Source organism: Theropithecus gelada, chromosome 6 (assembly GCF_003255815.1).
Source record: "Theropithecus gelada isolate Dixy chromosome 6, Tgel_1.0, whole genome shotgun sequence".
NCBI lineage: Eukaryota > Metazoa > Chordata > Mammalia > Primates > Cercopithecidae > Theropithecus > Theropithecus gelada.
This window is the reverse complement of record NC_037673.1, coordinates 16,096,362-16,110,144: the sequence shown is the minus strand read 5'-3', so window position 1 is coordinate 16,110,144 and position 13,783 is coordinate 16,096,362. Positions and strand designations below refer to the sequence as shown.

At 39.8% G+C, this 13,783-nt stretch overlaps 1 protein-coding gene across 1 annotated transcript in view; it reads left to right on the top strand.

Moving 5' to 3' along the window:
• Window positions 1-13,052, top strand: part of MARCH11 (membrane associated ring-CH-type finger 11) — a 115,185-nt gene extending 102,133 nt beyond the window's left edge. Inside the window, exon 4 of the mRNA XM_025388574.1 lies at window positions 12,396-13,052. Within this exon, the coding sequence (XP_025244359.1) occupies window positions 12,396-12,718 (323 nt within the window). The 3' untranslated portion in view covers window positions 12,719-13,052. The remainder of the gene's footprint in view (window positions 1-12,395) is intronic.
• The last annotated feature ends 731 nt before the right edge of the window (window positions 13,053-13,783 follow it).

The following is a 13,783-nucleotide window of genomic DNA, read 5'->3' as shown; positions in this document are numbered from 1 at the left end:
AGGAAGGGGAGGGAGAGGATCGTGGCAGGAAAAGAAGAGAGTGGGGTGAGGCACACGAGGAGGAGGTAACTTCTAGGAGGAGGAGCAAGTGGCCAATGGTGCCAGATGTCCTGTAAAGGGTTAGGTGAAATCAAGCCAACAATGACTCACTGGACTTGGCAGTGGGTTGAGAAGGGCTGGGATGGGCAGAAGGGGGTCCAGAGGTGAGTTCACAAATCTTAGCTGACAAAGGACACAGTTAAATGAGGGTAGAAGCCAGAGCGAGGTGTGGAATCAAGAAAGGTTTTTGTTTGCTTTAATAGTAGTGTTAGGCATGGGTGGATGCTGAAAAGAAACACCCAGAAGAAATCAGAAGAAAGTGTGAAAATCCAGAGATGGGAAGGGGCAGCTTGATGTCCCTGGGACTGAAGAGACGAGAGCCCAGCACCCAGGAAGGGCTTTGCCTTGCACAGGAGGGACCCTGTGTCCTGAGGGGAGGTGGGCACAGCTGGAGGCAGCTGTATATTCTGCCTGAGAGAATGAGACATTGAGAGGCCTCCTTTCAAAAGACTCCTCGTTTCTCAGTAAGTAGGTAGTGTGGCCATCCGCTTAGACAACAGAGGCACAATGTGAGAAAAGACTTGGAGGAGAGCAATGAATGTGATGCTCAGCTGCTGAGGGCCCTAGGGAGAGGAGGCTAAGCCCCCTGCAAAATCACGGCATGACTGAGCACCTCCCTGAGGCCGGAGCAAGGCCACCAGATCCACAAGGCCATATGGCTATGGTCTGTTGCCCAATAGGGATGAAGAGTAAGTACAGAGAGGTGAAGTGGTGAGACTGGGTTAAGATGTGGTCTTGTTCTCCAGAATTTCTGGAGGGCAGAGCAACAAGACTAACCTTGCCTTACCCCTCAAGTGAGGAGACAATGGCTACAGGATGGGCTGAGCTTTCTAGGCTGCTAGGGAAGGAGCCAAAGCCAGAAAGAAGCTGGTGCTTTGGGAAAAGATCATCAGTCTAGGGCCTCAAAGTCTTTAGGAGGTGGAAGGAGGTGCATTGAGATTAAGAAGGTAGGTGAGTGGGAGGCCTTGGAGGTTGTTGTCAGTAGTGGGATGGGAGAGCTTCAGAGCTTGGAATTGGAATGGTTTCTGGAAGAGCAAGGCCCAGGCTGGGGCAAGAGAGGAATAGTAGAGGGCAATGGGTTGTGTGTGTTAGGCCAAGCCATCCACGTGGACCCTGAATCACATGGGTCTAGGGGGATGGAGGGTGTCCAGGAGCCAGGGGTCAAACCATCCGTGACCATGGAGGGTCGCTGAGAGGCCACCAGGGCACATCTCCCATGGCTTTATTCCATATATGAGTGTGCACATGTGTGTGTTTTGTGAGGCTTTACCCTGTCACTCCATGGCTTTCCAGAAGACAGGCTGTGGGATTTCCAAACACATGAGACTCAGGAGCAACTGCATAGCCTCAGAGAGCTCTGAGTGTATCTGCAGGAAGTCTAAATTGAGCTTATGTAAGAGGCCAAATCAACATGGGAATGGGAAGCCTTCCTTGGAAGAGAAAGCAGAAAGTAGACTGTGCAGCAGTGAAGTCACACCATTATAAGAAGAGCCACCTGTCCCCATCCCTCACTGGGGAAGGTCTAGAGGAGGCCGCTCCATTAACCTGAAAACCTGAGGATTGTTCTTCAGAATGAACCCTGCCCCTCTGGGGAGCTGTTGGATTTGTACTATTTTGCACCAACAAACTTTCTCTCAAAGGAATGTGAACACGATCATTCTTCTAAATGATGCTTAAGGATGTGGAACCGTGGGCGCCGTCAGGGCAGGGGAGACAAACTCTGGGCCATCGGGAACCACACAGCTGAGCATAGAAATGAAGCCCATAGATGTTTTCAGCTGCTTCCGAGGAAAGAATTTGACTTAGGGTTTTTAAAAATGCATCTCCAGTGATGTCTAAGATTGTGTTTACTGTGATCTGGGCAACATTCTAAGCACTTTACCTAGATTTTCCCACTTAGTTTTCACAACCATCTTAGGAGGCATAGAGACTGTTATCATTCTCATCTGAGAGATGAGAAAGTGATGAAGCAATTTCCCCAAGATCAAACAGATGGCGAGCAGGACCCAAAATAAGAACCCAGACCCTGTCACTCCAGAGCCTGTGTAATGAGTAAGGTGACCCACGTAATTCTGTTTATTGTTTGGTAAAAACCCCTCTTTATATGCTGAGCTTGAATAACTTGAAGAACTTACAAAATGTTTTCTATATAAACAATAAAGTGAAGCTATTTAAATTACTGTCTCAAACACCTAAGACATGGTGTAGGGAGTAAATATATTTTTAAATAATAGATGAACTGATTTTAGATCAGAAATGGAGAAAAAATTTTCCTTGAAAGCCCAAAGTATTCATTTATTTTAAATTAATAGAGTCCAAAACAAATGGAAACATTAGTAAGGGCAATGGAAAACATGGAATACACTATACCAAAAGCCTTTTTCTCTCTTCCCACCATTCTGAGTGAAACAATTTCTTAATAAGAATTATCTGTGTAAAGAATCACATCCCAATCTTGAATTTTCTTACTATATTAAGGAAACTACTGTCTGAGCATTTGTATATTCAGGTTAAAAATTTCATTAATATTTTTAATTATAAGCACCTTACTGATGTCATGCGATGAAATAGAAGAGTTACAAATTTTAATTATACTTAGATTTACTTTATACTTATTATTATTATAATTATACTTAGGTAGTTTCTGTTTGGAATTTTTGCCTTCTTCCTGTAGGATTTAAGAGAAGTGAAAAATGAAGCCAACAAAAATGAAATAGCCTATTACTAGTCATAAAGATAAACAGGTTTTAATTCGACATTTCAGTTTAGATCTTTAAAAATATTATTTTCACTCCCCAAAATAGAACAACAAATATGTGTATGGTTTACTGTGAAAATTATTAAAATCATTTTTTGTGAGTTTGCAGTAGACAGTTTATCCATTGGAGAAAAAATAGAAAATTAGTTGTATTTATTTTCACTTGCCACTAGGAAAAGCCCACCAAGTGTCTTAGAAAGTTCTTAAAAAGTCTCTTTGCTAAAACCTTAAATTAACACAGAAGATAGACACTGATAGGCTTTTTAAGTCAAATACAGTTTTCATTGAATCAGGTTGCAGAGTTATTTATATTCATAAATTGTGAAGATTGCCGTAATCCTTGTATGCCCTATCCAAATGCTGCAATGTACCCTTTAGGATAAAGGCCAGAGAAAAATTTACCCATCTCAGCCTTTGCTGTTACCGAAAAGAGATTTTAATGCTATCATCTCCTTCATAGTCAGTGTAATATCACTCTGGCCTCTGGCCATTTCACAGGCTGAGGAAACACCGGTGATGACCGGCTTTGGCCAAGGATGGCTCCTAAGGTCTGAGTTGCTGCAGAGCAAGCACACAGGCATCCTGTGTCTGGCTGTGATTCTGGGCTCAGGCACTTCCTGGGTACAGACCCCTGAGCAAGCCACCCTGAATCACTTATCTGGGTCTCAGAGTTCTCATTCCCCAAAGTGAGAGGGTTGGATTAAATTACATCCACTACGTTTTAATTTTGAAATTCGGTGACTGTGCTTGTCCACCAGGCTCTTGACGTTCTTACTCCTGTGATACGTGATGCTCCCCTTTTGCTGCAGGGTATTTCATCTGTCCAAGAATTGAGAGACAGAATTGAAACTTCATTCAACTAAAATTTAACTGATTCCAGTCCATTCCACCAATTATAGGAGACTTCTGGGATATCTTTATGATATTTATTTTCTATAGAAGTATTGGACTGTTCCTTTATTTCTTTTATTGAAAACAAATACATCCATTATTTTTTTCTTGAGCACCGTAGGGAAGAAACTTAGATAATATAACAATTTTTCTCTCCTATGAGTTCTGTTAATCAATTTTTTTAAAACATTGACCAAAAGATACACCATATTTTTTATAATATATAGCCTTCACAGCTTTTGAGAAATATTCTTTAAATGTGCCAATAGTGGGTTTGTGCTCCAGGGTTACTAATCAAAAGATCAGGAGATACTCCCATCTACAAGGAATTTTAAAAATCAGTTCAATGAGTGATTGATTCATTGGCTTCTTAGGAAAGCAAGAGGTCAGAGGAATGGACAGTTTCCTTTTACTCTCTCTATTTTGCTTGAAATAGCAGGGAGGAATCCATACCTGTCTCCTAGGCTTTAGGCCTGGGCACAGCCCAATATCTCAGTTTGTGATTGATACAGGCCAACATTTGATGACCTGGCCAGCAAGATAGTGGGGGAGGCAGCTACAGTTTGCTGGGGCTGAACACAGATCCTTTTAAAGAATTTTAGTTCTTGGCCGGGCGCGGTGGCTCACGCCTGTAATCTCAGCACTTTGGGAGGCCGAGGCGGGCGGATCACAAGGTCAGGAGATCGAGACCACGGTGAAACCCCGTCTCTACTAAAAATACAAAAAATTATTCGGGCGCGGTTGTGGGCGCCTGTAGTCCCAGCTACTCGGGAGGCTGAGGCAGGAGAATGGCGTGAACCCGGGAGGCGGAGCTTGCAGTGAGCCGAGATCGCGCCACTGCACTCCAGACTCTGTCTCAAAAAAAAAAAAAAAAAAAAAGAATTTTAGTTCTTTTGCCCTGGCCATGTCCTCTGCCCGTATTTTCCCCTCACCACCATTACTCCCAAGACCAAAACCCACTCATGAGCTATGGGCCCCAATCCCTAAACTCTTTTCCAGTCTCATCCTGAACTGCCTGTCTCTGTTTCTTTGGCATCTGCAAATATTACTTTAACCTTTCAAAGAACAATCCTTTTCTATTTTCCTTTCTATTTTCATAGATCCTTTTCTATTTTCATAGAGCAGTCACAACTAGATTAAGTCATTCCTCGTGACCCCTTAGATCCCAGTAATGGCTACTCTCCTCTCTCTCTCTCCCCCTCTCTTTCAGCAAAGACTGAGTTTTGACCTGGATATTAAGATAGGAACAGGTTCCCAAAAGCAAATAAGACATGGTTCTGTTGTCAGGGAGCACACATATGATTAGGAATTTCAGGCATAGAAGCAAATTGTTATAGTACAGGTAGTAAGGAAATCAGTGCGGATATTTCCTGTGTAGAGTGGTGGGCAGTAGAAGGAGGAAAAGATTTATTTTATTTGAGTACATCAGAGAAGAAATTATGAGAGAATCTGGATCTTGAAGCATAATTAATACTTCATTGTGCAAATGTAAGAGCCGGCATTCCAGGAAATTGTCCGTCTTATGCTTTCAGCTCAGGTTTGCCAAGAAGACAGAATCAACAGAAGTTTGTGCAAGAGAAGAGAGGAGTCATGGTGTCTCCTAGGCTTCTGGTTTAATTGACATGGGAGATGGTCCTTAACTAAAACAGGGATGGCAAGACAAGGACAAATTTAACCTGTGTCAGAACCTTTCAGAAAAGGGTGTGCTTCATTCACTGCCAATTAGTAAAAGATGAGACTTCATCTGACAATTGGACTTTGCCATCTTGTTCTTCCAAGCAGTGGTGTCATCAGCTTTGCAGATCCAGCACAGATGTGCTTTTTGCGTCCAGGCCGATAGCCGCAGACTTCATGAAGCATACAGGAGGACATAGACAGTGGCAGTGTCATAGAATGAACACTGATTTTCTTGTGTGTGCTCTTGGAGAAACTCTGACATCATTAGGATCTTCATTATTGCATTGATCATTTCTTCATGTGTGCTTTTATCTACTTGGGGGTGAGGTGAGTTGGATCATCAGTATTTAGAAATTAGCCAGCCCCTTCGTGTCAAGGGTTTTTTGTCATGGTAAGTTTCACAATAATTCATTGTCCCTATCATGTTTCTTGCGCAGAGGATTTTATTTTATCAATGATAATGATGCATCTGTATTTGAGCCCTTGAGCTGTGATGATCAACATACTGTTCTCAACCTGGTTCTATGAATTTTACATGGTTCTAGGTCATTCTGAGAAGAGCAAAGCTCTATACTATTTATAGTCAACAATAGAAAAACCAACATATCTTGGTTAATCTCGCTAATGGTCTATCAATGTTATTTATCTTTTCAAAGAATCAGCTTTTTGTTTCATTTATCTTTTGTATTTTTGTTTCAGTTTCATTTACTTCTGTTCTCATCTTGGTTATTTCTTTTCTTCTGCTGGGTTTGGGTTTTTGTTTGTTCTCTAGTTCGTTGAGGTGTGACCTTAGATTGCCTATTTATTCTCTTTCAGACTTGTTGATGTAGGCATTTAATGCTATGAACTTTCCTCTTAGGACCACTTTGTGTCCCAGAGGTTTAGATAGCTTGTGTCAATATTATTGTTCAGTTCAAAGAATTTTTAAATTTCTGTCTGTATTTCATCGTGACTCAACAATCATTCAGGAGCAGGTTATTTAATCTTTATGTATTTGCATGGTTTCGAGTATTCCTTTTGGAATTGACTTCCCATTTTATTCCGCTGTGGTCTGAGACAGTACTTGATATGATTTCATTTTCTTTCTTAAATTTGTTGAGACTTGTTCTGTGGCCTATCATATGGTCTATCTTGGAGGATGTTCCATGTGCTGATGAATGAAATGTATGTTCTGCAGTTGTTGGGTAGAATGTTTTTTATAGTTCACATACAGTTATCTGTCTATAGCTTCATATATAGTTCAATCCAACAAAAAAACATTCTGTACATACGAAAGTAACCATGACTTATGGTTATTGTTTGATGCGTATTAACAAGACCCAGCAATAGATTAGTGACTTTTAAAGTGATTACCTCTACACTCACATCTAAGTTTCCACAACTCCTGGACATTTAAGTTTGGGGCAGATTAAGAAACAGTGTCAGGAGGATTCATGCATTGTATTATATTCTAGCAGAGATCATCACAACAAAGGGTGTCTTGGGCCACAGCCTCGTTTGATTAATCCTCTTTGAAGCAACCATGCTCTGGCTTTCACCAAGTAGCAGCAGAAATTAAGGAGTCAAAAGTGGCACCAGTTTATTAAATGGGTTCTAAAATGCTCTTCTAGCACGTGGGATTAAACAGAGCCCAAAGTCCCAATTTGCTTCCTGTGCACACTGACTTCTCAGAATGACATGGGGTTGTATCTATGTATTATAGGGTTTGGGTGTATACATATATGAGATGTATTGAGACTGTAGGTAAACTGCATCACTCATTTAAAACTTGAGTAAATTAAGTTCTGGAGTTTGTGAGGTAAGCAAAGTTTATACAGTTAGTTTCCATCTTTACCATCCTTGTGTGTCACTGACATTATTATACCTCTAGGAGTGCAGGTGAAGCAGCCACTCCCTCCCCTTCCCTCCCTTCCCACTCACAGAGAGAAAAGAGTTGGCAAGGCTTTTTGAAAACAACACTGTAGACGATGAGAGCTTTGCCTGGGAAGCCACACTCACCCCCAGTCCTCCCAGGAAATGCAAGCCCCTGATGAAACCACAAAGGAGCGCAAGGCAAAACTCTGTGTGCTGTTCAATCAAAATGACCCTTGGGAAAGCTAAATAACACAACTTGTGGCAGATATTTGGTCAGCAGCGTATCTGGTGTCTGCTGAAGGCTCTCTTTCTGATTTGCAGACCACCGTCTCCCTGTTATGCTCTCACATGGCCTTTCCTTGGTGTATGTACACACACACACACACACACACAGAAAGAGAGCGAGAGAGCACTGATGTCTCTTCTGTTTGTTGTAAGGACATTAATCCCATCATGCAGGCCCCACGCTCACAATATCATCTAACCCTGATTACCTCCCAGAGGCCTCACTTCCAAATACCATCACACTGGAAATTAGTGCTTCAACATATGAATTCATCTGGGGACACAAATGTTTAGTTCATAGTAACCTCTTTTATTTGGTTATTCTGTGATTAGAAGAGACTTCTATACTTCGGAGATTTAGGATGGATGGGACTGTAGCACTTGAGGTTTACATTTTGAACAAATTTGGGTTCCAATCTCAGCTCTGATTCTTCTGTCTTCATGATGTTGGACAGCTCTCTGGGTCTGAATTTTCTCAACTGTAACATTGTTTAAAACTAGTACCTGTTTGTATTTGTTAGTCCCAGCTACTTGGGAGGCTGAGGCAGGAGAATGGCGTGAACCTGGGAGGTGGAGCTTGCAGTGAGCCGAGATTGCACCACTGCACTCCAGCCTGGGCAACAGAGCGAGACTCCATCTCAAACAAACAAACAAACAAGTACCTATTTGTATAGGTGCAGTCAAGATTAAATGAAAATTGTGCATGTAAAGCTCTTAGCACAGAATTTGGCACAGAATAGGTTCTCGATACAAATTTATGTTATGAATTATGAAAAACAACCAAACTTATCCAAACAAAAACTGAGACTGTAACACAATATCAAATTTTTTGACCAGTGGTTTAGTAATTAATACAAGGTAAAATTTGTAATTGATCATAAATTTTGTAAGTCTCTATTAATTATAACATTTCATATGTTAAAGTAAACATAGACAAATGGGGGGTGTGTGTGTGTGTGTGTGTGCACGAGCATGGAGCATGTGAGCATATGTACCTTGGTAGCCTTCCCCATCACCTATTTGGGTAAATAGCCTAATACCAGAAGGAATTTCAAGTAACACACCACTTCAAAATTTAGATTTTATTTTGCTTATATTAAAAACTGTTTATTCAATGAAACCAGAAATTATTTAAGCCTGCTTTTTCAAGATTAATCTCTAACAAAAATGTTTCTTTACACTTCAGTAAGGTGATACTCCAGTTAAACATTACCAGTAAGAAAATGACAAAAACCAACCAACCAACCAACCAACCACACACACACATGCACATACTCCTCAACTCTACAAACCTTAAGTCCCATGAATCACATTTTTTTATATCCACGCTGTTAATAATGTAGCGAGTATCCTAAAATATTTAGTATTTACATTTTATAGAAGTGATCATCACTTTTCGCTTCATGTAGGCTTAGTGACTCAGATGAAAAAGTACGTCAGTCTGTTCGCAAATGACCTGAAATGTCAAGGTGACAATTCATTTGATCATCAGTAAGAAAGCATACTAATAGAGTTTTTAAAAGCTGGATTTTCAACAGAATGAGCCAGAGTTGAATGAATCCTTACCCTGGCTTTGCCGATCGTAGTAGTCACACCTGGTAACCACTAGCACAAAAGGCATTTGCTGTAACTGCACAGCATTTGAAGAAAAAGAGGAAAAAATGCACGTTACAGAGAACAGCCTTGGGGATAGGAATGGAATTCGTTGCATTTCAGTAAAATCTGAGCTTGCAGAAGCCAAGGAGTAATTCTGAATGCTCGTGGGGAATAAAACAGAATCTAAACATCATTCATAACCTGCGGCAATTAAAAAGCAGCCCAGAAAACTGGAAATTCAAAAGGACTGCGTCTTCATGAAAACTTCAAGTAGTTCTCTCTCTAAATTTGGTTCAAAATGTACTATAAAGACCTGTGGGATTTATTTCTGCATATTGGTTAGATTTATGTATTTAGAAAAGAGCTACCAGGAATATATTCCCGGAAAGTGACTTTAAGCTCTAGTAAGTGATCTGATTTCTGGCCTTGCAAAGGAAATCAATAAAAAAAAAGAATAGGCTCTTGCAAAGTCAGTGGTTTCCTCTGGTGAAGCTGTGCTCCTACACCCTCCATCGCTGCACTTACCCAGAATGAACCTGTCTCAGGCTGTAATTGTTTTGTGATTAGTGCGAATATGTGTTCCCCACCACACAGATTCACTATTGATTTTTAATTAATAATAGTGTCTTGTATTTATAGAGTTACCATCCCAGAAGAAATGTGAGGGCTTTATAGTTGATGAATTCTCATTTATCTCTATGTTGCCTGGCTGAATGTAAAGATTAGGTATTCCAATTTTATTTTAAGGAGGAAAAATTGAACCCGAAATGTTAAATTATTGACCATGGAGAATTCAGAAAGCTAATAATAGAACCACCAATTAAAATCTGATAGTATTGACTTTTCATTCTGGCTGTTTCCTAAAAATATCTGGTCAGTTAGGTCAACTTGATTATTCCTTTGGAAAAAAGAAGTTGATAAAAACAATTATTTGAAATTGTTATGACAAATAGAAGTTTACATTTCTCCTTATTATTTTGGTCATATATAATAACTGGACTTAAGATGTGTTTGCTTGTTAGACCACATGCATTTTTTTTGTAACCTATATTAATATCTTCGGAATGCTTGTAAGTCACATGTATCAGAAATTTATCTCCTGGTGAGAGACTAATGCAAAACTTAAGTTTTGACATTAGGTAGGCGTCATTTTTCAAGGACTGGGTATCCCTGTCACCCACCTGGCATTGTTTTATCTGTCAAAAAAATGTAATAGTCTCTCCAAGAAAAACATGCTCAAAACACTTACCTCATTGTACCTATGGGAAGGTGATTACCAATCTTTCAATTACCCATTCCTCCAGCCTTAAAAACATGGGACTGAGTTTTTCCCCCTTTCTTCCATTACAGTTCCTGTTACAGTTCCTGTCAGTTTTCCCTGGGAATTTATTACTTTATTTCTCTGTCGTATCCTTACTGCTATCACTCTGTTCTTCATGTAAATGCAGTGACCTCCTTACTGTCTCCCCAACTCCCCAAATCCACTTTAGATGAACTTTTCTAATAAATTCTCTGTTATTTTTGAAATTGTGAATTATTCAGTCACCATAAATACACAGAATAATAGGTTGAGCATTAATATCTCCACCACCCAGTTTTAAAAATGCAACATTTGGGACACCCAAATGTTGAAACCCTCTTTGAAGCCACTTCCCAATTTTGTTTCTTTCCTTCCTTCCTCACTACCATGAATTTAGTGGTTATTATTCTCATCCATGCTTTTATATGTCTACCATCTATATATGTATCTTCATTAAAATGGATAGTATTTATTCACTGCCATTGTTTCTTTCTGAAACTTTAATTTTTTCATTGTGACTTTGGAATTGTCATTATGGTTTCAGAGGTATCCACATTAATGCATATGACAATATTTCCTTTTATCTCGTTACTCTTATCCCTTGGTTCTACGTACAATTTGTCCATTCTTCTGAGGATAGACCGTTGGGATGCCTTGAAGTTTTTTCCTTCAAATACAGGCAATTAGGTAGTAAACATTTTTTAACTTGCTTCCTTGTTCACATTTGTGAGAGTTTCTCTAGGGCATATACCCAAAGGTCTAACTGCTAAAAGGTGGAATCTGCTCATTTTTAAATTTATCATTAAAACGTGGTTGTACCAGCTGACATGCTCTGCTCACATGCCGTACTTCATCTACCAAAGACTGTTGATTGCTCTCTCCACCAACTTCAGTGGACTTTCAGCCTCCTCAAAGAGAAGAGCTCTTCCTCACTTCTCTATCTGAGAGACCTTCCCCAGGGACTACTTTTTTGTGAGGGATCACAAATTCAAAAGCCTTTGGACTACATGCTGAAATGTAGATGTGTGAAATGCAGGGTACGTGACAGATCTGGAGTGGATAGTGGAGATGGCACATGGGCTAGTGCATCCTGTCTGACTTAACGGTTTCCAAGTTTGCTGTATTACTTTATTTTCCTAAGAGTCTGTCTCAGAAATGTGGAAAGAGCTGATTCACTTTATAGCAACAAAGAACAAGGACCCCGGAGCCAGCCTGCCTGTTTTTGAATCCCTGCTCTCCACTGCTACTAGTTGTATGTTTTTGAGCAAGTTTCTGAGCATCCCCAAGGCTTGGTTTCCTTGTTTATCAAACAGAGGAAGTGCTAGTACTTACTTTATATGGCTATGATGAGTACTACATGGGATAATATTCATAAAGCTCTAAAGTAACTGTTCAATACATTTTGTTGAATTGTTGAGGAGAATACAAATAACAAAATTTATATGGTTTGTACTGTGGGTCAGGCATTGTTTTAGGAACTGGGGAAACAGTAACCTTAGTATCTGTAATGACCTTAACATCTGTCTCTTTCTCAAATTAAATTGCCAGCTTGGTTCAAGCCCCTAACACATTGCTTGGCCACACAATAGGCACTCAAGACTATGTGTTAAATCCATAAATGAACCTAATGATTCTCCTAAGGCAATATAAGTGCCCAGGGCAAAATCTGAGCCATGGTGGAGCAAGGAAATTATATCTGCGATAGCTTGATTCTCTACATATTAGTGTACTCTTACTCTTCAAAAATGGATTATTTCCGTGTCATATGGGTAGTAACTTGCCATTAGCCATAATATTTGAGTAGACGGAATACCATATTTTTGCTGATGATGAATAACATAACTATTTTTGGATCCCTTACTAGTATACAAAATAACGCTCCCAACCTTGGATTATCACCAGTCTTTTTGGTTTTTTTATTTCCTCAAATTTTAGGTCTCATCGTTCACGAAGGAGCTGCAGTTTACAGAGTGTTTAAGCGCTGGCGAGCTGTGAATTTGCACTGGGATGTGTTAAATTATGACAAAGCCACAGACATCGAAGAAAGCAGCCGGGGAGAGTCTTCCACAAGTAGGACTTTGTGGTTGCCATTGACAGCTCTGCGGAACAGAAACTTGGTCCACCCAACTCAGTTAACCTCGCCGAGGTTTCAGTGTGGCTACGTGTTATTGCACCTGTTCAATCGGATGAGGCCTCATGAAGACTTATCAGAAGATAACAGCTCGGGGGAGGTCGTGATGAGAGTGACTTCAGTGTGACAAAAGCATAAGATGATGCAGTGTGGACCGCCCTGCACATTTTGGAATGTAATTGCAATGAATGGCAAAACCATAGCACTTCTAAAAACACATCTATGAACTTTTTCAGATTTATGCTTTTTATATGAACATTTGAATTGCAAATACATTTTTTTCTGAGAAAAAGAGTCCTCTTGTTCTTCGTTGTCTGGTTTGTCACATCTTTTATAAGTTGGTACTTGAAATCATTATACATATAATTTAACTATACTTGGTTAAAAGAATAATGAAAGTTATCCTTAAGGCCAAAACTATTTTTTCTTGCTTGTTTTAAATATATTTTTATGAAAGCTTTCACTCTGTGTGTAATTTTTCAGACCTGTTACAAATGGTTAAGAGTTTAGGACGCTGTGGGCAGATTCCAAAGTGCCTGTCAGTTCTGCAACACAGAGAGCTCTGAGGTGACGCTCTTGTGCCTCGTGCTGGTTGGCAAACTGAAGCGTGACTTTTTGCTGTGTTGAAGTAACTAGTCACCAGGAGTGCATGATCTAGGACTTATGTCTTGTTATCTAATTTCTGAAACAGAGAGCTTGTAGAAAGATAAAAATGAGTGAAATAAAAGTAGTTTTACTCCAGTACATGTTACATAAGCAGAGCATCTTGCATACTTATAACCCCAAAAGCTCACCTAAATGTCGTGTCATGGTACCTGCAATAATGATAATGACTAACATTTGCATAGCCCTCTGATAGACCTATCACAATTAATTCGGTTAATTATTAGTGTCTTGAATTCTTTGAGCACCATCTTAATTAGATTTTCTTTTGGTAGAACCTTACATACCTTCTTAAATCATTTAAACGCTAATCCTTTAACTTGGTTTAATGAAGTTCTATGAAATATGTTTGCCAGCAGTGAGAAGTCTTTTTCTTTCACTAGATGAGTATTTTTTCAATGAAAAGAGGAGACGAAAAATGAGGCTATTGACTCCCCAGGAACAGGTTGCTAACTAGGGGTACCTGGGGATTTTCTACCTTCTTATCTACCTAATGGAGGTAATTGGCACATTTTAATGAACAACCACA